This window comes from Mus caroli, unplaced genomic scaffold, assembly GCF_978045245.1.
Source record: "Mus caroli unplaced genomic scaffold, Mus_caroli_1 scaffold_8, whole genome shotgun sequence".
NCBI lineage: Eukaryota > Metazoa > Chordata > Mammalia > Rodentia > Muridae > Mus > Mus caroli.
Window position 1 is genome coordinate 88,352,000 of NW_028227263.1, and position 25,432 is coordinate 88,377,431.

The 25,432-nt window shown below is 39.5% G+C and overlaps 1 protein-coding gene across 1 annotated transcript in view; it reads right to left on the reverse strand.

Moving 5' to 3' along the window:
• The window catches only part of Atp10a (ATPase phospholipid transporting 10A (putative)), a 212,117-nt gene that overhangs the window by 66,812 nt on the left and 119,873 nt on the right, over positions 1 to 25,432 (reverse strand). The window contains exon 3 of the mRNA XM_085841695.1: positions 19,694 to 19,779. Within this exon, the coding sequence (XP_085697821.1) occupies positions 19,694 to 19,779 (86 nt within the window). The remainder of the gene's footprint in view (positions 1 to 19,693; positions 19,780 to 25,432) is intronic.

Consider the following 25,432-nt stretch of genomic DNA (forward strand, 5'->3'; position numbering starts at 1 on the left):
AAGACAGGGAGGGGCACTTCATACTCATCAAAGGTAAAATCCTCCAAGAGGAACTATCAATCCTGAATATCTATGCTCCAAATACAAAGGCAGCCTCATTCATTAAAGAAACTTTAGTAAATCTCAAAGCACACATTGCACCTCATACAATAATAGTGGGAGACTTCAACACACCACTTTCACCAATGGACAGATCATGGAAACAGAAACTAAACAGGGACACAGTGAAACTAACAGAAGTTATGGATCAAATGGATCTGGCAGATATCTACAGAACATTTTACCCTAAAACAAAAGGATACACCTTCTTCTCAGCACCTCATGGTACCTTCTCCAAAATTGACCACGTAATTGGGCACAAAACAGGACTCAACAGATACAAAAACATTGAAATTGTCCCATGCATCCTATCAGATCACCATGGACTAAAGCTGATCTTCAATAACAAAATAAATAATAGAAAGCCAACCTTCACGAAGAAACTGAACAACACTCTCCTCAATGATACCTTGGTCAAGGAAGGAATAAAGAAAGAAATTAAGGACTTTTTAGAGTTCAATGAAAATGAAGCCACAACATACCCAAACTTATGGGACGCAATGAAAGCATTTCTAAGAGGAAAACTCATAGCTATGAGTGCCTCCAAAAGGAAACTAGAGAGAGCACACATTAGCAGCTTGACAACACACCTAAAAGCACTAGAACAAAAGGAAGCAAATTCACCCAAGAGGAGTAGACGGCAGGAAATAATCACACTCAGGGGTGAAATCAACCAAGTGGAAACAAGAAAAACTATTCAAAGAATCAACCAATCAAGGAGCTGGTTCTTTGAGAAAATCAACAAGATAGATAAACCCTTAGCCAGACTCACTAGAGGGCACAGGGAAAGCATCCTAATTAACAAAATCAGAAATGAAAAAGGAGACATAACAACAGATCCTGAAGACATCCAAAACACCATCAGATCCTTCTACCAAAGGCTATACTCAACAAAACTGGAGAACCTGGATGAAATGGAGAAGTTCCTAGACAGATACCAGGTACCAAAGTTGAATCAAGATCAGGTTAATGATCTAAACAGCCCTATATCCCCCAAAGAAATAGAAGCAGTCATTAATAGTCTCCCAACCAAAAAAAGCCCAGGACCAGATGGGTTTAGTGCAGAGTTCTATCAGACCTTCAAAGAAGATCTAATCCCAGTTCTTCACAAACTATTCCACAAAATAGAAACAGAAGGTACTCTACCCAACTCATTCTATGAAGCCACAATTACTCTGATACCTAAACCACAAAAAGACCCAACAAAGATAGAAAACTTCAGACCAATATCCCTTATGAATATTGATGCAAAAATCCTCAATAAAATTCTTGCTAACCGAATCCAAGAACACATCAAAATAATCATCCATCCTGACCAAGTAGGTTTCATCCCAGGGATGCAGGGATGGTTCAATATACGGAAATCCATCAACGTAATCCAGTATATAAACAAACTCAAAGACAAAAACCACATGGTCATCTCGTTAGATGCGGAAAAAGCATTTGACAAGATCCAACACCCATTCATGATAAAAGTCTTGGAAAGATCAGGAATTCAAGGCCCATACCTAAACATGATAAAAGCAATCTACAGCAAACCAGTAGCCAACATCAAAGTAAATGGTGAGAAGCTTGAAGCAATCCCTCTAAAATCAGGGACTCGACAAGGCTGTCCACTTTCTCCATACCTATTCAACATTGTACTTGAAGTCCTAGCCAGAGCAATTCGACAACAAAAGGAGATCAAAGGGATACAAATTGGAAAAGATGAAGTCAAAATATCACTCTTTGCAGATGATATGATAGTATATATAAGTGACCCTAAAAATTCCATAGAGAACACCTAAGCCTGATAAACAGCTTCGGTGAAGTAGCTGGATATAAAATTAACTCAAACAAATCAATGGCCTTTCTCTACACAAAGAATAAACAGGCTGAGAAAGAAATTAGGGAAACAACACCCTTCTCAATAGTCACAAATAATATAAAATATCTTGGCGTGACTCTAACTAAGGAAGTGAAAGATCTGTATGATAAAAACTTCAAGTCTCTGAAGAAAGAAATTATAGAAGATCTCAGAAGATGGAAAGATCTCCCATGCTCATGGATTGGCAGGATCAACATTGTAAAAATGGCTATCTTGCCAAAAGCAATCTACAGATTCAATGCAATCCCCATCAAAATTCCAAATCAATTCTTCAACGAATTAGAAAGTGCAATCTGCAAATTCATCTGGAATAACAAAAAACCTAGGATAGCAAAAACTCTTCTCAAGGATAAAAGAACCTCTGGTGGAATCACCATGCCGGACCTAAAGCTCTACTACAGAGCAATTGTGATAAAAACTGCATGGTACTGGTATAGTGACAGACAAATAGACCAATGGAATAGAATTGAAGACCCAGAAATGAACCCACACACCTACGGTCACTTGATCTTCGACAAGGGAGCTAAAAACATCCAGTGGAAGAAAGACAGCATTTTCAACCAATGGTGCTGGCACAACTGGTTGTTAACATGTAGAAGAATGCGAATCGATCCATTCCTATCTCCTTGTACTAAGGTCAAGTCTAAGTGGATCAAGGAACTTCACATAAAACCAGAGACACTGAAACTTATAGAGGAGAAAGTGGGGAAAAGCCTTGAAGATATGGGCACAGGGGAAAAATTCCTGAATAGAACAGTAATGGCTTGTGCTGTAAGATCGAGAATTGACAAGTGGGACCTCATGAAACTACAAAGCTTCTGCAAGGCTAAAGACACCATCAATAAGACAAAAAAACCACCAACAGATTGGGAAAGGATCTTCACCTATACTAAATCAGATAAGGGACTAATATCCAATATATATAAAGAACTCAAGAAGGTGGACTCCAGAAAGTCAAATAACCCCATTAAAAAATGGGGCTCAGAACTGAACAAAGAATTCTCACCTGAGGAATACCGAATGGCAGAGAAACACCTGAAAAAATGTTCAACATCCTTAATCATCAGGGAAATGCAAATCAAAACAACCCTGAGATTCCACCTCACACCAGTCAGAATGGCTAAGATCAAAAATTCAGGTGACAGCAGTTGCTGGCGAGGATGTGGAGAAAGAGGAACACTCCTCCATTGTTGGTGGGATTGCAAGCTTGTACAACCACTCTGGAAATCAGTCTGGCGGTTCCTCAGAAAATTGGACATAGTACTACCGGAGGATCCAGCAATACCTCTCCTGGGCATATATCCAGAAGATGTCCCAACCGGTAAAAAGGACACATGTTCCACTATGTTCATAGCAGCCCTATTTATAATAGCCAGAAGTTGGAAAGAACCCAGATGTCCCTCAACAGAGGAATGGATACAGAAATTATGGTACATTTACACAATGGAGTACTACTCAGCTATTAAAAAGAATGAATTTATGAATTCCTAGCCAAATGGATGGACCTGGAGGGCATCATCTTGAGTGAAGTAACACAATCACAAAAGAACTCACACAATATGTATTCACTGATAAGTGGATATTAGCCCAAAACTTAGGATACCCAAGATTTAAGATACAATTTGCTAAACGCATGAAACTCAAGAAGAATGAAGACCAAAGTGTGGACACTGTGCACCTTCTTAGAATTGGGAACAAAACACCCAGGGAAGGAGTTACAGAGACAAAGTTCGTAGCGGTGATGAAAGGATGGACCATTTAGAGACTGCCGCATCCAGGGATCCATCCCATAATCAACTTCTAAACGCTGACACCATTGCATACACTAGCAAGATTTTGCTGAAAGGACCCAAATATAACTGTCTCTTGTGAGACGATGCTGGGGCCTAGCAAACACAGGAGTGGATGTTCACAGTCAGCTATTGGATGTATCACAGGGCTCCCAATGGAGAAGCTAGAGAAAGTACCCAAGGAGCTAAAGGGATCTGCAACCCTATTGTTGGAACAACATGATGTACTAACCAGAACCCCGGAGCTCTTGTCTCTAGCTGCATATGTATTGAAAGATGGCCTAGTCAGCCATCAATGGAAAGAGAGGCCCATTGGACTCGCAAACTTTATATGCCCCAATATAGGGGAATGCCAGGGCCAAAAGAATGGGAATGGGTGGGTAGGGAAGTGGGGGGCGCTATGGGGGACTTTTGGGATAGCATTGGAAACGTAATTGAGGAAAATATGTAATAAAAATATTAAAAAAATAAAAAAAAGAAAAAAAAACAAAACAAAACAAAACAAAAAAAAAAAAGAACATAGGGAAGTTTATGAGATGTTACTGCATCTCAAAGCATATTAGTCTTACGAGGTAATCACTAACTCATTAATGTCTCCATCACTCCTTTCATAGAACACAGTCCTATTAGCCAGAGTTTTGAAGTATTATTATTCATAATCAATACTAGATTCAGGACCCCTTCATTCAGAGTTCTGATTACTGTTTTTTAAATGCATAAAAATGTTTATTATAATATTAGTGGTTTCCTATGTCAGAAATTACCTAAGTATGATCAATTAATTTCACATTTACTGAAAATAATCCCCAAGAAAAGTTTGTCCTGTGACCTCCAGAGAGTTACACAACGTGGGGAATGGTGTAATTTACTAAGCATAACAGTGCAATTCTTATTTTTTATTTTGTTTGAAATCACCTGTTAGTCATAAAGCAAGTGGGTGACAAAAAGTAGTCAGTTATATAGGTATTGGTCAACTGAAAATGAGTGAACGTGTCTGTGTTAGTACTGTCACATGATAAAACCTTACAAAAGGTGGTGGTTACAAAAGGCCTTACAAAAGGCCGAATATGGTCGGCCCATAGGAGGTATGGTCTTCATGGAATAAGAGTGGCCTTGTCAGAAACAGTGTGTCACTGTGTAGGCAGGCTTTGAGGTCTCCTAGTGCTCCAGCTTTACCCAGGCGAGAACCTCCTCCTGGTTACCTGCTATAGACAGTCTCCTGGCTGTCTTCAGATCAAGATGGAAATCTCTTGGCTCCTTCTCCAGCACCATGTCTTCCTGCAGGGTGCCATGCCTCCACCACGATTATAATAAACAGAAACTCTAAAATTACAAGCCAGCCTCAATTAAATGTTTTCTTTTATAAAAAAAAAAAAAAAAAAAAAAAAGAAAATGAAGCCACAACATACCCAAACTTATGGGACGCAATGAAAGCATTGCTAAGAGGAAAACTCATAGCTCTGAGTGCCTCCAAAAGGAAACTAGAGAGAGCACACATTAGCAGCTTGACAACACACCTAAAAGCACTAGAACAAAAGGAAGCAAATTCACCCAAGAGGAGTAGACGGCAGGAAATAATCACACTCAGGGGTGAAATCAACCAAGTGGAAACAAGAAAAACTATTCAAAGAATCAACCAATCAAGGAGCTGGTTCTTTGAGAAAATCAACAAGATAGATAAACCCTTAGCCAGACTCACTAGAGGGCACAGGGAAAGCATCCTAATTAACAAAATCAGAAATGAAAAAGGAGACATAACAACAGATCCTGAAGACATCCAAAACACCATCAGATCCTTCTACCAAAGGCTATACTCAACAAAACTGGAGAACCTGGATGAAATGGAGAAGTTCCTAGACAGATACCAGGTACCAAAGTTGAATCAAGATCAGGTTAATGATCTAAACAGCCCTATATCCCCCAAAGAAATAGAAGCAGTCATTAATAGTCTCCCAACCAAAAAAAGCCCAGGACCAGATGGGTTTAGTGCAGAGTTCTATCAGACCTTCAAAGAAGATCTAATCCCAGTTCTTCACAAACTATTCCACAAAATAGAAACAGAAGGTACTCTACCCAACTCATTCTATGAAGCCACAATTACTCTGATACCTAAACCACAAAAAGACCCAACAAAGATAGAAAACTTCAGACCAATATCCCTTATGAATATTGATGCAAAAATCCTCAATAAAGTTCTTGCTAACCGAATCCAAGAACACATCAAAACAATCATCCATCCTGACCAAGTAGGTTTCATCCCAGGGATGCAGGGATGGTTCAATATTCGGAAATCCATCAACGTAATCCAGTATATAAACAAACTCAAAGACAAAAACCACATGGTCATCTCGTTAGATGCGGAAAAAGCATTTGACAAGATCCAACACCCATTCATGATAAAAGTCTTGGAAAGATCAGGAATTCAAGGCCCATACCTAAACATGATAAAAGCAATCTACAGCAAACCAGTAGCCAACATCAAAGTAAATGGTGAGAAGCTTGAAGCAATCCCTCTAAAATCAGGGACTCGACAAGGCTGTCCACTTTCTCCATACCTATTCAACATTGTACTTGAAGTTCTAGCCAGAGCAATTCGACAACAAAAGGAGATCAAAGGGATACAAATTGGAAAAGATGAAGTCAAAATATCACTCTTTGCAGATGATATGATAGTATATATAAGTGACCCTAAAAATTCCATAGAGAACACCTAAGCCTGATAAACAGCTTCGGTGAAGTAGCTGGATATAAAATTAACTCAAACAAATCAATGGCCTTTCTCTACACAAAGAATAAACAGGCTGAGAAAGAAATTAGGGAAACAACACCCTTCTCAATAGTCACAAATAATATAAAATATCTTGGCGTGACTCTAACTAAGGAAGTGAAAGATCTGTATGATAAAAACTTCAAGTCTCTGAAGAAAGAAATTATAGAAGATCTCAGAAGATGGAAAGATCTCCCATGCTCATGGATTGGCAGGATCAACATTGTAAAAATGGCTATCTTGCCAAAAGCAATCTACAGATTCAATGCAATCCCCATCAAAATTCCAAATCAATTCTTCAACGAATTAGAAAGTGCAATCTGCAAATTCATCTGGAATAACAAAAAACCTAGGATAGCAAAAACTCTTCTCAAGGATAAAAGAACCTCTGGTGGAATCACCATGCCGGACCTAAAGCTCTACTACAGAGCAATTGTGATAAAAACTGCATGGTACTGGTATAGTGACAGACAAATAGACCAATGGAATAGAATTGAAGACCCAGAAATGAACCCACACACCTACGGTCACTTGATCTTCGACAAGGGAGCTAAAAACATCCAGTGGAAGAAAGACAGCATTTTCAACCAATGGTGCTGGCACAACTGGTTGTTAACATGTAGAAGAATGCGAATCGATCCATTCCTATCTCCTTGTACTAAGGTCAAGTCTAAGTGGATCAAGGAACTTCACATAAAACCAGAGACACTGAAACTTATAGAGGAGAAAGTGGGGAAAAGCCTTGAAGATATGGGCACAGGGGAAAAATTCCTGAATAGAACAGTAATGGCTTGTGCTGTAAGATCGAGAATTGACAAGTGGGACCTCATGAAACTACAAAGCTTCTGCAAGGCTAAAGACACCATCAATAAGACAAAAAAACCACCAACAGATTGGGAAAGGATCTTCACCTATCCTAAATCAGATAAGGGACTAATATCCAATATATATAAAGAACTCAAGAAGGTGGACTCCAGAAAGTCAAATAACCCCATTAAAAAATGGGGCTCAGAACTGAACAAAGAATTCTCACCTGAGGAATACCGAATGGCAGAGAAACACCTGAAAAAATGTTCAACATCCTTAATCATCAGGGAAATGCAAATCAAAACAACCCTGAGATTCCACCTCACACCAGTCAGAATGGCTAAGATCAAAAATTCAGGTGACAGCAGTTGCTGGCGAGGATGTGGAGAAAGAGGAACACTCCTCCATTGTTGGTGGGATTGCAAGCTTGTACAACCACTCTGGAAATCAGTCTGGCGGTTCCTCAGAAAATTGGACATAGTACTACCGGAGGATCCAGCAATACCTCTCCTGGGCATATATCCAGAAGATGTCCCAACCGGTAAAAAGGACACATGTTCCACTATGTTCATAGCAGCCCTATTTATAATAGCCAGAAGTTGGAAAGAACCCAGATGTCCCTCAACAGAGGAATGGATACAGAAATTATGGTACATTTACACAATGGAGTACTACTCAGCTATTAAAAAGAATGAATTTATGAATTCCTAGCCAAATGGATGGACCTGGAGGGCATCATCTTGAGTGAAGTAACACAATCACAAAAGAACTCACACAATATGTATTCACTGATAAGTGGATATTAGCCCAAAACTTAGGATACCCAAGATTTAAGATACAATTTGCTAAACGCATGAAACTCAAGAAGAATGAAGACCAAAGTGTGGACACTGTGCACCTTCTTAGAATTGGGAACAAAACACCCAGGGAAGGAGTTACAGAGACAAAGTTCGTAGCGGTGATGAAAGGATGGACCATTTAGAGACTGCCGCATCCAGGGATCCATCCCATAATCAACTTCTAAACGCTGACACCATTGCATACACTAGCAAGATTTTGCTGAAAGGACCCAAATATAACTGTCTCTTGTGAGACGATGCTGGGGCCTAGCAAACACAGGAGTGGATGTTCACAGTCAGCTATTGGATGTATCACAGGGCTCCCAATGGAGAAGCTAGAGAAAGTACCCAAGGAGCTAAAGGGATCTGCAACCCTATTGTTGGAACAACATGATGTACTAACCAGAACCCCGGAGCTCTTGTCTCTAGCTGCATATGTATTGAAAGATGGCCTAGTCAGCCATCAATGGAAAGAGAGGCCCATTGGACTCGCAAACTTTATATGCCCCAATATAGGGGAATGCCAGGGCCAAAAGAATGGGAATGGGTGGGTAGGGAAGTGGGGGGCGCTATGGGGGACTTTTGGGATAGCATTGGAAACGTAATTGAGGAAAATATGTAATAAAAATATTAAAAAAATAAAAAAAAGAAAAAAAAACAAAACAAAACAAAACAAAAAAAAAAAAGAACATAGGGAAGTTTATGAGATGTTACTGCATCTCAAAGCATATTAGTCTTACGAGGTAATCACTAACTCATTAATGTCTCCATCACTCCTTTCATAGAACACAGTCCTATTAGCCAGAGTTTTGAAGTATTATTATTCATAATCAATACTAGATTCAGGACCCCTTCATTCAGAGTTCTGATTACTGTTTTTTAAATGCATAAAAATGTTTATTATAATATTAGTGGTTTCCTATGTCAGAAATTACCTAAGTATGATCAATTAATTTCACATTTACTGAAAATAATCCCCAAGAAAAGTTTGTCCTGTGACCTCCAGAGAGTTACACAACGTGGGGAATGGTGTAATTTACTAAGCATAACAGTGCAATTCTTATTTTTTATTTTGTTTGAAATCACCTGTTAGTCATAAAGCAAGTGGGTGACAAAAAGTAGTCAGTTATATAGGTATTGGTCAACTGAAAATGAGTGAACGTGTCTGTGTTAGTACTGTCACATGATAAAACCTTACAAAAGGTGGTGGTTACAAAAGGCCTTACAAAAGGCCGAATATGGTCGGCCCATAGGAGGTATGGTCTTCATGGAATAAGAGTGGCCTTGTCAGAAACAGTGTGTCACTGTGTAGGCAGGCTTTGAGGTCTCCTAGTGCTCCAGCTTTACCCAGGCGAGAACCTCCTCCTGGTTACCTGCTATAGACAGTCTCCTGGCTGTCTTCAGATCAAGATGGAAATCTCTTGGCTCCTTCTCCAGCACCATGTCTTCCTGCAGGGTGCCATGCCTCCACCACGATTATAATAAACAGAAACTCTAAAATTACAAGCCAGCCTCAATTAAATGTTTTCTTTTATAAAAAAAAAAAAAAAAAAAAAAAAAAGAAAATGAAGCCACAACATACCCAAACTTATGGGACGCAATGAAAGCATTGCTAAGAGGAAAACTCATAGCTCTGAGTGCCTCCAAAAGGAAACTAGAGAGAGCACACATTAGCAGCTTGACAACACACCTAAAAGCACTAGAACAAAAGGAAGCAAATTCACCCAAGAGGAGTAGACGGCAGGAAATAATCACACTCAGGGGTGAAATCAACCAAGTGGAAACAAGAAAAACTATTCAAAGAATCAACCAATCAAGGAGCTGGTTCTTTGAGAAAATCAACAAGATAGATAAACCCTTAGCCAGACTCACTAGAGGGCACAGGGAAAGCATCCTAATTAACAAAATCAGAAATGAAAAAGGAGACATAACAACAGATCCTGAAGACATCCAAAACACCATCAGATCCTTCTACCAAAGGCTATACTCAACAAAACTGGAGAACCTGGATGAAATGGAGAAGTTCCTAGACAGATACCAGGTACCAAAGTTGAATCAAGATCAGGTTAATGATCTAAACAGCCCTATATCCCCCAAAGAAATAGAAGCAGTCATTAATAGTCTCCCAACCAAAAAAAGCCCAGGACCAGATGGGTTTAGTGCAGAGTTCTATCAGACCTTCAAAGAAGATCTAATCCCAGTTCTTCACAAACTATTCCACAAAATAGAAACAGAAGGTACTCTACCCAACTCATTCTATGAAGCCACAATTACTCTGATACCTAAACCACAAAAAGACCCAACAAAGATAGAAAACTTCAGACCAATATCCCTTATGAATATTGATGCAAAAATCCTCAATAAAGTTCTTGCTAACCGAATCCAAGAACACATCAAAACAATCATCCATCCTGACCAAGTAGGTTTCATCCCAGGGATGCAGGGATGGTTCAATATTCGGAAATCCATCAACGTAATCCAGTATATAAACAAACTCAAAGACAAAAACCACATGGTCATCTCGTTAGATGCGGAAAAAGCATTTGACAAGATCCAACACCCATTCATGATAAAAGTCTTGGAAAGATCAGGAATTCAAGGCCCATACCTAAACATGATAAAAGCAATCTACAGCAAACCAGTAGCCAACATCAAAGTAAATGGTGAGAAGCTTGAAGCAATCCCTCTAAAATCAGGGACTAGACAAGGCTGTCCACTTTCTCCATACCTATTCAACATTGTACTTGAAGTCCTAGCCAGAGCAATTCGACAACAAAAGGAGATCAAAGGGATACAAATTGGAAAAGATGAAGTCAAAATATCACTTTTTGCAGATGATATGATAGTATATATAAGTGACCCTAAAAATTCCACCAGAGAACTTCTAAGCCTGATAAACAGCTTCGGTGAAGTAGCTGGATATAAAATTAACTCAAACAAATCAATGGCCTTTCTCTACACAAAGAATAAACGGGCTGAGAAAGAAATTAGGAAAACAACACCCTTCTCAATAGTCACAAATAATATAAAATATCTTGGCGTGACTCTAACTAAGGAAGTGAAAGATCTGTATAATAAAAACTTCAAGTCTCTGAAGAAAGAAATTATAGAAGATCTCAGAAGATGGAAAGATCTCCCATGCTCATGGATTGGCAGGATCAACATTGTAAAAATGGCTATCTTGCCAAAAGCAATCTACAGATTCAATGCAATCCCCATCAAAATTCCAAATCAATTCTTCAACGAATTAGAAAGTGCAATCTGCAAATTCATCTGGAATAACAAAAAACCTAGGATAGCAAAAACTCTTCTCTAGGATTCAAGAACCTCTGGTGGAATCACCATGCCGGACCGAAAGCTTTACTACAAAGCAATTGTGATAAAAACTGCATGGTACTGGTATAGTGACAGACAAATAGACCAATGGAATAGAATTGAAGACCCATAAATGAACCCACACTCCTACGGTCACTTGATCTTCAACAAGGGAGCTAAAAACATCCAGTGGAAGAAAGACAGCATTTTCAACAAATGGTGCTGGCACAACTGGTTGTTAACATGTAGAAGAATGCGAATCGATCCATTCCTATCTCTTTGTACTAAGGTCAAGTCTAAGTGGATCAAGGAACTTCACATAAAACCAGAGACACTGAAACTTATAGAGAAGAAAGTGGGGAAAAGCCTTGAAGATATGGGCACAGGGGAAAAATTCCTGAATAGAACAGTAATGGCTTGTGCTGTAAGATTTGACAAGTGGGACCTCATGAAACTGCAAAGCTTCTGCAAGGCTAAAGACACCATCAATAAGACAAAAAAACCACCAACAGATTGGGAAAGGATCTTCACCTATACTAAATCAGATAAGGGACTAATATCCAATATATATAAAGAACTCAAGAAGGTGGACTCCAGAAAGTCAAATAACCCCATTAAAAAATGGGGCTCAGAACTGAACAAAGAATTCTCACCTGAGGAATACCGAATGGCAGAGAAGCACCTGAAAAAATGTTCAACATCCTTAATCATCAGGGAAATGCAAATCAAAACAACCCTGAGATTCCACCTCACACCAGTCAGAATGGCTAAGATCAAAAATTCAGGTGACAGCAGATGCTGGCGAGGATGTGGAGAAAGAGGAACAGTCCTCCATTGTTGGTGGGATTGCAAGCTTGTACAACCACTCTGGAAATCAGTCTGGCGGTTCCTCAGAAAATTGGACATAGTACTACCGGAGGTTCCAGCAATACCTCTCCTGGGCATATATCCAGAAGATGTCCCAACCGGTAAAAAGGACACATGCTCCACTATGTTCATAGCAGCCCTATTTATAATAGCCAGAAGCTGGAAAGAACCCAGATGTCCCTCAACAGAGGAATGGATACAGAAATTATGGTACATTTACACAATGGAGTACTACTCAGCTATTAAAAAGAATGAATTTATGAAATTCCTAGCCAAATGGATGGACCTGGAGGGCATCATCTTGAGTGAAGTAACACAATCACAAAAGAACTCACACAATATGTATTCACTGATAAGTGGATATTAGCCCAAAACTTAGGATACCCAAGATATAAGATACAATTTGCTAAACGCATGAAACTCAAGAAGAATGAAGACCAAAGTGTGGACACTGTGCCCCTTCTTAGAATTGGAAACAAAACTCCCAGGGAAGGAGTTACAGAGACAAAGTTCGTAGCTGTGATGAAAGGATGGACCATTTAGAGACTGCCGTATCCAGGGATCCATCCCATAATCAGCTTCTAAATGCTGACACCATTGCATACACTAGCAAGATTTTGCTGAAAGGACCCAAATATAGCTGTCTCTTGTGAGACGATGCCGGGGCCTAGCAAACACAAGAGTGGATGTTCACAGACAGCTATTGGATGTATCACAGGGCTCCCAATGGAGAAGCTAGAGAAAGTACCCAAGGAGCTAAAGGGATCTGCAACCCTATTGTTGGAACAACATGATGTACTAACCAGAACCCCGGAGCTCTTGTCTCTAGCTGCATATGTATTGAAAGATGGCCTAGTCAGCCATCAATGGAAAGAGAGGCCCATTGGACTCGCAAACTTTATATGCCCCAATATAGGGGAATGCCAGGGCCAAAAGAATGGGAATGGGTGGGTAGGGAAGTGGGGGGCGCTATGGGGGACTTTTGGGATAGCATTGGAAACGTAATTGAGGAAAATATGTAATAAAAATATTAAAAAAATAAAAAAAAGAAAAAAAAACAAAACAAAACAAAAAAAAAAAAAAAGAACATAGGGAAGTTTATGAGATGTTACTGCATCTCAAAGCATATTAGTCTTACGAGGTAATCACTAACTCATTAATGTCTCCATCACTCCTTTCATAGAACACAGTCCTATTAGCCAGAGTTTTGAAGTATTATTATTCATAATCAATACTAGATTCAGGACCCCTTCATTCAGAGTTCTGATTACTGTTTACATTCAGAGTTCTGATTACTGTTTACATTCATTAAAGAAACTTTAGTAAAGCTCAAAGCCCACACTGCAGCTCACACAATAATAGTGGGAGACTTCAAAAAACCACTTTCATCAATGGGCAGATCGTGGAAACAGACACTAAACAGAGACACAGTGAAACTAACAGAAGTTATGAAACAAATGGACTTAATAAATATCTACAGAACATTTTATCATAAAAGAAAAGGATATAACTTCTTCTCAGCAGCTCATGGGACCTTCTCCAAAATTGACCATATAATTGGTCACAAAACAGGTCTCAACAGATACAAAAATATTGAAATTGTCCAATGGAACCAATCAGATCACCATTGACTAACGGTGATCTTTAATAACAGCATAAATAATAGAAAGCCAATATTCACGTAGAAACTCAACAACACTCTTCTCAATGATACCTTGGTCAAGGAAGGAATAAAGAAACTAAAGACTTTTTAGAGTTGAATGAAAATGAAGCCACAACATACCCAAACTTATGGGACACAATGAAAATATTTCTAAGAGGAAAACTCATAGCTCTGAGTACCTCCAAAAAGAAATTAGAGAGAGCACACACTACTAGCTTGACAGCACATCTAAAAGCTCTAGAACAAAATGAAGAAAATTCACCCAATAAGAGTAGACTGCAGGAAATAATCAAACTCAGGGGCGAAATCAACCAAGTGGAAACAAAAAGAACTATTCAAAGAATCAAACAAAGGAGGAGGTGGTTCTTTGAGAAAATCAACAAGATAGATAAACCCTTAGCCAGTATCACTAGAGGGCACAGGGACAGCATCCTAATTAACAGAATCAGAAATGAAAAGAGAGACATAACAACAGATCCTGAAGAAATCCAAAACACCATCAGATCCTTCTACAAAAGGCTATACTCACCAAAAGTGGAAAACCTGGATGAAATGGACAAATGTCTAGACAGATACCAGGTAACAAAGTTAAATCAGGATCAGGTTACTGATCTAAACAGTCCTATATCCCCTAAAGAAATAGAAGCAGTCATTAATAGTCTCCCAGACAAAAAAAGCCCAGGACCAGATGGGTTTCATACAGAGTTCTACTAAACCTTCAAAGAAGATCTAATTCCAGTCCTTCACAAACTATTCCAGAAAATAGAAACAGAAGGTACCATACGCTATTCATTCTATGAAGCCACAATTACTCTGATACCTAAACCACAGAAAGACCCAACAAAGATAGAGAACTTCAGACCAATTTCCCTTATGAATATCGATGCAAAAATACGCAATATAATTCTTGCTAACTGAATCCAAGAACACATCAAAACAATCATCCATCCTGACCAAGTAGGTTTAATTCCAGGGATACAGGGATGGTTTAATATATGGAAATCCATCAACGTAATCCATTATATAAACAAAGTCAAAGGCAAAAACGACCTGATCATCTCGTTAGATGTGGAGAAAGCATTTGACAAAATCCAAAACCCATTCATGGTAAACGTCTTGGAAAGATCATGAATTTGAGGCCCATACCTAAACATGATAAAAAGTAATCTACAGTAAACCAGTAGCCAATATCAAAGTAAATGGTGAGGAGCTGGAAGCAATCCCACTAAAATCAGGGACTAGACAGGGCTGTCCACTTTCTCCATACCTATTCAACATTGTACTTGAAGTCCTAGCCAGAGCAATTAGACAACAAAAGGAAATAAAGGGGATACAAATTGGAAAGGAAGAAGTCAAAATATCACTTGTGACAGATGATATAATAGTATATATAAATGACCCAAAAAATTCCACCAGAGAACTCCTAAACCTGATAAACAGCTTCAGTGAAGTAGCTGGATATAAAATTACTCAAACAAGTCAAGGGCCTTTCACTACACAAAGGATAAACACGCTGAGAGATAAATTAGGGAAACAGCACCCTTCTCAATAGTCACAAATAATATAAAATACCATGACATGACTCTATTTAAGGAAGTGAAAGATATGTATGATAAGAACTTCAAGTCTCTGAAGAAAGATATTAAAGAAGATCTCTGAAGATGGAAAGATCTCCCATGCTCATGGATTGGCAGGATCAATATAGTAAAAATTGCTATCTTGTCAAAAGCAATCTACAGATTCAATGCAATCCCCATCAAAATTCCAACTTTCAACGAATTAGAAAGGAAAATCTGCAAATTCATCTGGAATAACAAAAAACCTAGGATAGCAAAACTCTTCTCAAGGATAAAAGAAATTCTGGTGAAGTCACCATGACTGACCTAAAGCTGTACTACAGAGCAAAAGTGATAAAAACTGCATGGTACTGGTATAGTGACAGACAAGTAGACCAATGGAATAGAATTGAATACCCAGAAATGTACCCACACACCTATAGTCACTTTATCTTTGACAAGGGAGCTAAAACCATCCAGTGGAAAAAAAGACAGCATTTTCAACAAATGGTGCCAGCACAACTGGCAGTTATCATGCAGAAGAATGTGAATCAATCCATTCCTTTCTCCTTGCACTAAGGTAAAATCTAAGTGGATCAAGGAACTCCACATAAAACCAGAGACAGTGAAATTTATAAAGGAGAAAGTGGGGAAAACCCTAAAGATATGGGCACAGGGAAAAAAATTCCTGAATAGAACAGCAATGGCTTGTGCTGTAATACCGAGAATCAACAAATGGGACCTCATAAAATTGCAAAGCTTCTGGAAGGCAAAAGACACCATCAATAAGACAAAAAGACCACCAATAGATTGAGAAAGGATCTTTACATATCCTCAATCAGATAGGGTACTAATATCCAATATATAAAAAAGAACTCAAGAAGGTGGACTCCAGAAAAATCAAATAACTCCATTAAAAAATGGGGCTCAAGCCGGGCATGGTGGCGCACACCTTTAATCCCAGCACTTGGGAGGCAGAGGCAGGCGGATTTCTGAGTTCGAGGCCAGCCTGGTCTACAAAGTGAGTGCCAGGACAGCCAGGGCTACACAGAGAAACCCTGTCTCGAAAAACCAAAAAAAAAAAAAAAAAAAAAAATGGAGCTCAGAGCTAAACAAAGAATTCTCACCTGAGGAATACCGAATGGCTGAGAAGCACCTGAAAAAATGTTCAGCATCCTTAATCATCAGGGAAATGCAAATCAAAACAACCCTGAGATTCCACCTCACACCAGCCAGAATGGCTAAGATCAAAAATTCAGGTGACAGCAGATGCTGGCGAGGATGTGGAGAAAGAGGAACACTCCTCCATTGTTGGTGGAATTGCAAGCTTGTACAACCACTCTGGAAATCAGTCTGGCGGTTCCTCAGAAAATTGGACATAGTACTACCGGAGGATCCCACAATACCTCTCCTGGGCAAATATCCAGAAGATGTTCCAACCAGTAAGAAGGACACATTCTCAACTGTGTTCATAGAAGCCTTAATTGTAATAGCCAGACGCTGGATAGAACCCAGATGCCCCTCAACAGAGGAATGGATACAAAAAATGTGGTACATTTACACAATGGAGTACTACTCAGCTATTAAAAAGAATGAATTTATAAAATTCCTAGGCAAATGGATGGATCTGGATGGCATCATCCTGAGTGAGGTAACCCAATCACAAAGGAACTCACATGATATGTACTCACTGGTAAGTGGATATTAGCCCAGGAACTTAGAATACCCAAGATACAAGATACAATTTGCAAAACATATGAAACTCAAGAAGAAGAACTAAGTGTTGACACTTTTCCCTTTTAGAATTGGGATCAAAACACCCATGGAAGGAGTTACAGAGACAAAGTTTGGAGCTGAGACTAAAGGATGGACCATCTAGGGACTGCCATACCTGGAGATCCATCCCATAATCAGTCTCCAAATGGTGACGCCGTTGCACACACTAGGAAGATTTTGCTGAAAGGACCCTGATATAGCTGTCTCTTGTGAGGCTATGCTGGGGCCAGCAATCATAGAAGTGGATGCTCACAGTCAGGATGTATCACAGGGACCGCAATGGAGGAGGTAGGGAAAGTACCCAAGGAGCTAAAGGGGTCTGCAACCCTATAGGTGGAACAACAATATGAACTAACCAGTACCCCCCGGAGCTCGTGTCTCTAGCTGTATATATAACAGAAGATGGCCTAGTAGGCCATCAGTGGAAAGAGAGGCCCACTGGTCTTGCAAACTTTATATGCCTCAGTACAGGGGAATGCCAGGGCCAAGAAGTGGGAGTGGGGAGATAGGGGAGTGGGGGGCAGAGTATGGGGGACTTTTGGGGTTGCATTGGAAATGTAAATGAAGAAAATACTTAATTAAAATAAAATAAAAGAAAAGAAAAAGAAAACCTTTTACACGGTTAGATGAGCTTTCAACAGTGACCCGGAGGGTATCCTAAAATTATGCCCACTACACCGGGACCCAAGTTTATCTAGAAAGTATGGTCTCCAGAACCTGCCAACCTCAGTTTGAGTGCTAGTTGGAGTCCTCAAACTACCTTCTAAAGATTCAGAAAGTACTTAATTCCCTGAAGGTCCTCAGGGGAGGGGTGGGAAGTGGCTGATGAATACATGAACAGTTATCTGCACATGTGAATGCGGTGTCACTTAGAAACTTCCATCATGACTCACAGGAGGCAAAGGGAACAGAGTCCAAGGGCTAGGCCAAAAGCCATTGGAAAATGATCTACCCTCTATTTTTGATTGAGTTGGCAACATGAAATTGCTTGTTCCTCCTTTATTAGTTATTTAATGTCAAGACTCCTTAAACACCTGGCATCTCCTCTCTGCAGCTAACTTGGTCTCAGGATTCACAGAAATTCTGGAACTGGTGTTCTGTGTGTGAACTCTCAGAAGCTAGTTAAGCAGGCCAGAAGAAGATAGGCCAGAAGACAGCAAGGACCAGAAAATGCACAGCACAATGGCTGGGTGGTAGCACATTAACACTTTCCTTTAGGAGTTTAGCCTCCTTTGGTTTCTTAAAGGGGTCATTAACAACTTCCAAGTTCTGAACTTCAGAGCAAGTCCAGTAAATGGCTGGTTCATCTCTGGGTCACACAAGTCCACTTTACCTTCTTCTGTGAAGCTTCTGTTTAGTAACAAATCCCATTGTTCCTGTGCCTGGACTGGGCACAGGCAGCAGTGCAGGGTACTATCAGCAAATCAGGGACTCACACAGAGAGAGTTCTTCAATATGAGGCCCATCTCCAGGAGTCCATTTATGAGAGGAGGCTGCTCTGCACTGGACAGTGGTATCACAGAGTTTCTGAGGGAGCTAAGTCTTTGGGTTCTGCTCTTATTGAAAGAGTCCAGAGGCATGCCATGACACCCTGAGCCTGATATCCTTAGACTTTTATCACCTGCTTCATTCTCCATGAAATAGTTCACACAGCTCCACTTTGCAGTTCAGGAATTCCAGATACATGCTACTCTCAGTTCACTGTTTCTCCTACACTAATATTATCACTATAGGAATATTTCCAAACAAACACAAAGAACAGACTGAATGATATAATGAGTGACCTCCTGAGCTCTACATACCCCTGACCAAGATTCACCAAGTGTCACTTTACTAGGCCACTCCTGGACCATTTATCCACTTTTGGTCGTTCTGCTTAGGAACAAAGAAGGAGGCTGACCTATTGCTCATAGAAATATCTTTTATACTAATTAGAAGGAATAAATATTAAGGCAGTAACTGCTACTTCTGTATTGTCAGTGTACTGGCTAGGACCAATATACAGCAAATACTCAATAATGCATTGTTCAAGAAGGAATGCATTTCCCCGGTGCTTTCTGCTTGGCCTCTGACTTCCATTTGTGAAACCATATATAATGGTCATAAACTTCTTGACCCTTGTCATGTTCCTCAGTCTCTCAGAGGGAAAATCAGTCACTCCTCAATAACACAGTGCCTTTGACAAGTTCCTACTGCTGACAGGATCCTACAAATTACTTTCAAGGTCAACCAAAAAATGATGTATGTGGCAAAGACTATCCAAGAACATGTTATAAATATGTGTATCTGTGTGCATATGGTTTAAAAAAGAAAAGTAAGAAAGCTTGCAAAGATGCATGATACTCACATATAGCCACGAAACCTACTGAGGTCATTGTTTGGCTTCTCACACTCGATTACACTGGTGAACGTCAGAGGATTGAATTCAGAAACCTGAAATAATAGTACATACACATTAGAGAAACCTAGGCTCTGGTCTAAAAGGCTCTTATTCATCTGCTTCACACCCATAGTAGGGAAATCATCATGGACTCTGGCTAGAGTTCCTACAGAATGCCACATGGCCAGTGCTTAATACATGTTTTCTCATTTTAATACCAAACAATAACTAATTGTTTTAACTATGAACAGATTTGTGGATAGTGAGATGAAATGATTAGTTCTAATGCAAAATCAGAGGTTGAGATAACAGAAAAGGAGGCACCAGCAAGGAAAAGTGATGGGTGTGGTTTCCCGAGACATATAAGAGCCTTTCTAATTCTTCATAGCAATTTAGAGGAGTAATTCCTACTTGGAAATATGAATTTGTGCTAAAATCCTATTTGGTCGATGTGCTCTAAAGATTCTTCCTTGACCTTTGCGAGAAAGAACTTAAATAGCCACCTATGAGCAAAGAGCTCAGCGACTTCACTATGACTGTGCTGTAAAAGAAATGACAACTCACTGTAAAGGGAATGTTTAGATCTTTCCATTGGTGGAAAGAATGGCGCCTCCTCCAAAGAGGTAAGAAGGAGAAGAAGGGGAAAGATAATAAAGGAGAAATCTGGAGTCAACAACTCTAATGAGCCCAATGAAACCGAGGGATTTGTTTCTTTCTCTCTCTCTCTCTCTCTCTCTCTCTCTCTCTCTCTCTCTCTCTCTCTCTCTCTCTCTCTTTTCCAGTCAGCCTCTGGTCAGGTTCATTGGATTTTCTGTCAAGTGTCACAAAACAAAAACCAAAACAAAACAAAACAAAACATTGAGCTGTCTTTGCTCAAATGCATCACTGGAAAATCAGGCTGAAACATCACAAAAAGGATACATTTAGTGCTGACATCAATCCAGGTAAATTGTATTTCATCACAACAATGTATCATAATGTATCTCCCTGAACACAATATAACCATAGAGGAAATTACTCAAAAGTCACATTTTAATGTTTCCTGTTGTGCCCTGTGTACCCTAAGGAAGAATTATCTGGCAATACTAGCCCCAGTACAATACCTGATTTTTTTTTAATTTTTAATATTTTTATTACATATTTTCCTCAGTTACATTTCCAATGCTATCCCAAAAGTCCCCCATAGAACCCCCACTTCCCTACCCACCCATTCCCATTCTTTGGCCCTGGCATTCCCCTATATTGGGGCATATAAAGTTTGCAAGTCCAATGGGCCTCTCTTTCCAATGATGGCCGACTAGGCCATCTTTCGATACATATGCAGCTAGAGACAAGAGCTCCGGGGTTCTGGTTAGTACATCATGTTGTTCCGACAATAGGGTTGCAGATCCCTTTAGCTCCTTGGGTACTTTCTCTAGCTTCTCCTTTGGGAGCCCTGTGATACATCCAATAGCTGACTGTGAACATCCACTCCTGTGTTTGCTAGGCCCCGGCATCATCTCACAAGAGACAGCTATATTTGGGTCCTTTCAGCAAAATCTTGCTAGTGTATGCAATGGTGTCACCGTTTAGAAGCTGCTTATGGGAAGGATCCCTGGATACGGCAGTCTCTAAATGGTCCATCCTTTCATCACAGCTACGAACTTTGTAACTCCTTCCCTGGGGGTTTTGTTCCCAATTCTAAGAAGGGGCACAGTGTCCACACTTTGGTCTTCATTCTTCTTGAGTTTCATGCGTTTAGTAAATTGTATCTTATATCTTGGGTATCCTAAGTTTTGGGCTAATATCCACTTATCAGTGAATACATATTGTGTGAGTTCTTTTGTGATTGTGTTACTTCACTCAAGATGATGCCCTCCAGGTCCATCCATTTGGCTAGGAATTTCATAAATTCATTCTTTTTAATAGCTGAGTAGTACTCCATTGTGTAAATGTACCATAATTTCTGTATCCATTCCTCTGTTGAGGGACATCTGGGTTCGTTCCAGCTTCTGGCTATTATAAATAGGGCTGCTATGAACATAGTGGAGCATGTGTCCTTTTACCGGTTGGGACATCTTCTGGATATATGCCCAGGAGAGGTATTGCTGGATCCTCCGGTAGTACTATGTCCAATTTTCTGAGGACCCGCCAGACTGATTTCCAGAGTGGTTGTACAAGCTTGCAATCCCACCAACAATGGAGGAGTGTTCCTCTTTCTCCACATCCTCGCCAGCATCTGCTGTCACCTGAATTTTTGATCTTAGCCATTCTGACTGGTGTGAGGTGGAATCTCAGGGTTGTTTTGATTTGCATTTCCCTGATGATTAAGGGTGTTGAACATTTTTTCAGGTGCTTCTCTGCCATTCGGTATTCCTCAGGTGAGAATTCTTTGTTCACTTCTGAGCCCCATTTTTTAATGGGGTTATTTGACTTTCTGGAGTCCACCTTCTTGAGTTCTTTATATATATTGGATATTAGTCCCTTATCTGATTTAGTATAGGTGAAGATCCTTTCCCAATCTGTTGGTGGTTTTTTTGTCTTATTGATGGTGTCTTTAGCCTTGCAGAAGCTTTGCAGTTTCATGAGGTCCCACTTGTCAATTCTCGATCTTACAGCACAAGCCATTACTGTTCTATTCAAGAATTTTTCCCCTATGCCCATATCTTCGAGGCTTTTCCCCACTTTCTCCTCTATAAGTTTCAGTGTCTCTGGTTTTATGTGAAGTTCCTTGATCCACTTAGACTTGACCTTAGTACAAGGAGATAGGAATGGATCGATTTGCATTCTTCTACATGTTAACAACCAGTTGTGCCAGCACCATTGGTTGAAAATGCTGTCTTTCTTCCACTGGATGTTTTTAGCTCCCTTGTCGAAGATCAAGTGACCGTAGGTGTGTGGGTTCATTTCTGGGTCTTCAATTCTATTCCATTGGTCTATTTGTCTGTCACTATACCAGTACCATGCAGTTTTTATCACAATTGCTCTGTAGTAAAGCTTTAGGTCCGGCATGGTGATTCCACCAGAGGTTCTTTTATCCTTGAGAAGAATTTTTGCTATCCTAGGTTTTTTGTTATTCCAGATGAATTTGCAGATTGCACTTTCTAATTCGTTGAAGAATTGATTTGGAATTTTGATGGGGATTGCATTGAATCTGTAGATTGCTTTTGGCAAGATAGCCATTTTTACAATGTTGATCCTGCCAATCCATGAGCATGGGAGATCTTTCCATCTTCTGAGATCTTCTATAATTTCTTTCTTCAGAGACTTGAAGTTTTATCATACAGATCTTTCACTTCCTTAGTTAGAGTCACGCCAAGATATTTTATATTATTTGTGACTATTGAGAAGGGTGTTGTTTCCCTAATTTCTTTCTCAGCCTGTTTATTCTTTGTGTAGAGAAAGGCCATTGATTTGTTTGAGTTAATTTTATATCCAGCTACTTCGCCGAAGCTGTTTATCAGGCTTAGGAGTTCTCTGGTGGAATTTTTAGGGTCACTTATATATACTATCATATCATCTGCAAAAAGTGATATTTTGACTTCATCTTTTCCAATTTGTATCCCTTTGATCTCCTTTTGTTGTCTAATTGCTCTGGCTAGGACTTCAAGTACAATGTTGAATAGGTATGGAGAGAGTGGACAGCCTTGTCTAGTCCCTGATTTTAGAGGGATTGCTTCAAGCTTCTCACCATTTACTTTGATGTTGGCTACTGGTTTGCTGTAGATTGCTTTTATCATGTTTAGGTATGGGCCTTGAATTCCTGATCTTTCCAAGACTTTTATCATGAATGGGTGTTGGATCTTGTCAAATGCTTTTTCCGCATCTAACGAGATGACCATGTGGTTTTTGTCTTTGAGTTTGTTTATATACTGGATTACGTTGATGGATTTCCGTATATTGAACCATCCCTGCATCCCTGGGATGAAACCTACTTGGTCAGGATGGATGATTATTTTGATGTGTTCTTGGATTCGGTTAGCAAGAACTTTATTGAGGATTTTTGCATCAATATTCATAAGGGATATTGGTCTGAAGTTTTCTATCCTTGTTGGGTCTTTTTGTGGTTTAGGTATCAGAGTAATTGTGGCTTCATAGAATGAGTTGGGTAGAGTACCTTCTGTTTCTATTTTGTGGAATAGTTTGTGAAGAACTGGGATTAGATCTTCTTTGAAGGTCTGATAGAACTCTGCACTAAACCCATCTGGTCCTGGGCTTTTTTTAGTTGGGAGACTATTAATGACTGCTTCTATTTCTTTGGGGGATATAGGGCTGTTTAGATCATTAACCTGATCTTGATTCAACTTTGGTACCTGGTATCTGTCTAGGAACTTCTCCATTTCATCCAGGTTCTCCAGTTTTGTTGAGTATAGCCTTTTGTAGAAGGATCTGATGGTGTTTTGGATGTCTTCAGGATCTATTGTTATGTCTCCTTTTTCATATCTGATTTTGTTAATTAGGATGCTTTCCCTGTGCCCTCTAATGAGTCTGGCTAAGGGTTTATCTATCTTGTTGATTTTCTCAAAGAACCAGCTCCTTGATTGGTTGATTCTTTGAATAGTTCTTTTTGTTTCCACTTGGTTGATTTCGCCCCTGAGTTTGATTATTTCCTGCCGTCTACTCCTCTTGGGTGAATTTGCTTCCTTTTGTTCTAGTGCTTTTAGGTATGTTGTCAAGCTGCTAATGTGTGCTCTCTCTAGTTTCCTTTTGGAGGCACTCATAGCTATGAGTTTTCCTCTTAGAAATGCTTTCATTGTGTCCCATAAGTTTGGGTATGTTGTGGCTTCATTTTCATTGAACTCTAAAAAGTCCTTAATTTCTTTCTTTATTACTTCCTTGACCAAGGTATCATTGAGAAGAGTATTGTTCAGTTTCCACGAGAAGGTTGGCTTTCTATTATTTATTTTGTTATTGAAGATCAGCCTTAGTCCATGGTGATCTGAGAGGATGCATGGGACAATTTCAATATTTTTATATCTGTTGAGGCCTGTTTTGTGACCAATTATGTGGTCAATTTTGGAGAAGGTACCATGAGGTGCTGAGAAGAAGGTATATCCTTTTGTTTTAGGATAGAATGTTCTGTAGATATCGGCCAGATCCATTTGATTCATAATTTCTCTTAATTTCTCTGTGTCCCTGTTTAGTTTCTGTTTCCATGATCTGTCCATTGGTGAAAGTGGTGTGTTGAAGTCTCCCACTATTATTGTAAGAGTTGCAATGTGTGCTTTGAGATTTACTAAAGTTTCTTTAATGAATGTGGCTGCCTTTGTATTTGGAGCATAGATATTCAGGATTGATAGTTCCTCTTGGAGGATTTTACCTTTGATGAGTATGAAGTGTCCCTCCCTGTCTTTTTTAATGACTTTGGGTTGGAAGTCAATCTTATCAGATATTAGAATGGCTACTCCAGCTTGTTTCTTCATACCATTTGCTTGGAAAATTGTTTTCCAGCCTTTCATTCTGAGGTAGTGTCTATCTTTTTCTCTGAGATGAGTTTCCTGTAAGCAGCAAAATGTTGGGTCTTGTTTGTGTAGCCAGTTTGTTAGTCTATGTCTTTTTATCAGGGAGTTGAGTCCATTGATATTAAGAGATATTAAGGAAAAGTAATTGTTGTTTCCTGTTATTTTTGTTGTTAAAGTTGGCATTCTGTTCTTGTGGCTGTCTTCTTTTAGGTTTGTTGAGGGATTACCTTCTTGTTGTTTCTAGGGCGTGGTTCCTGTCCTTGTA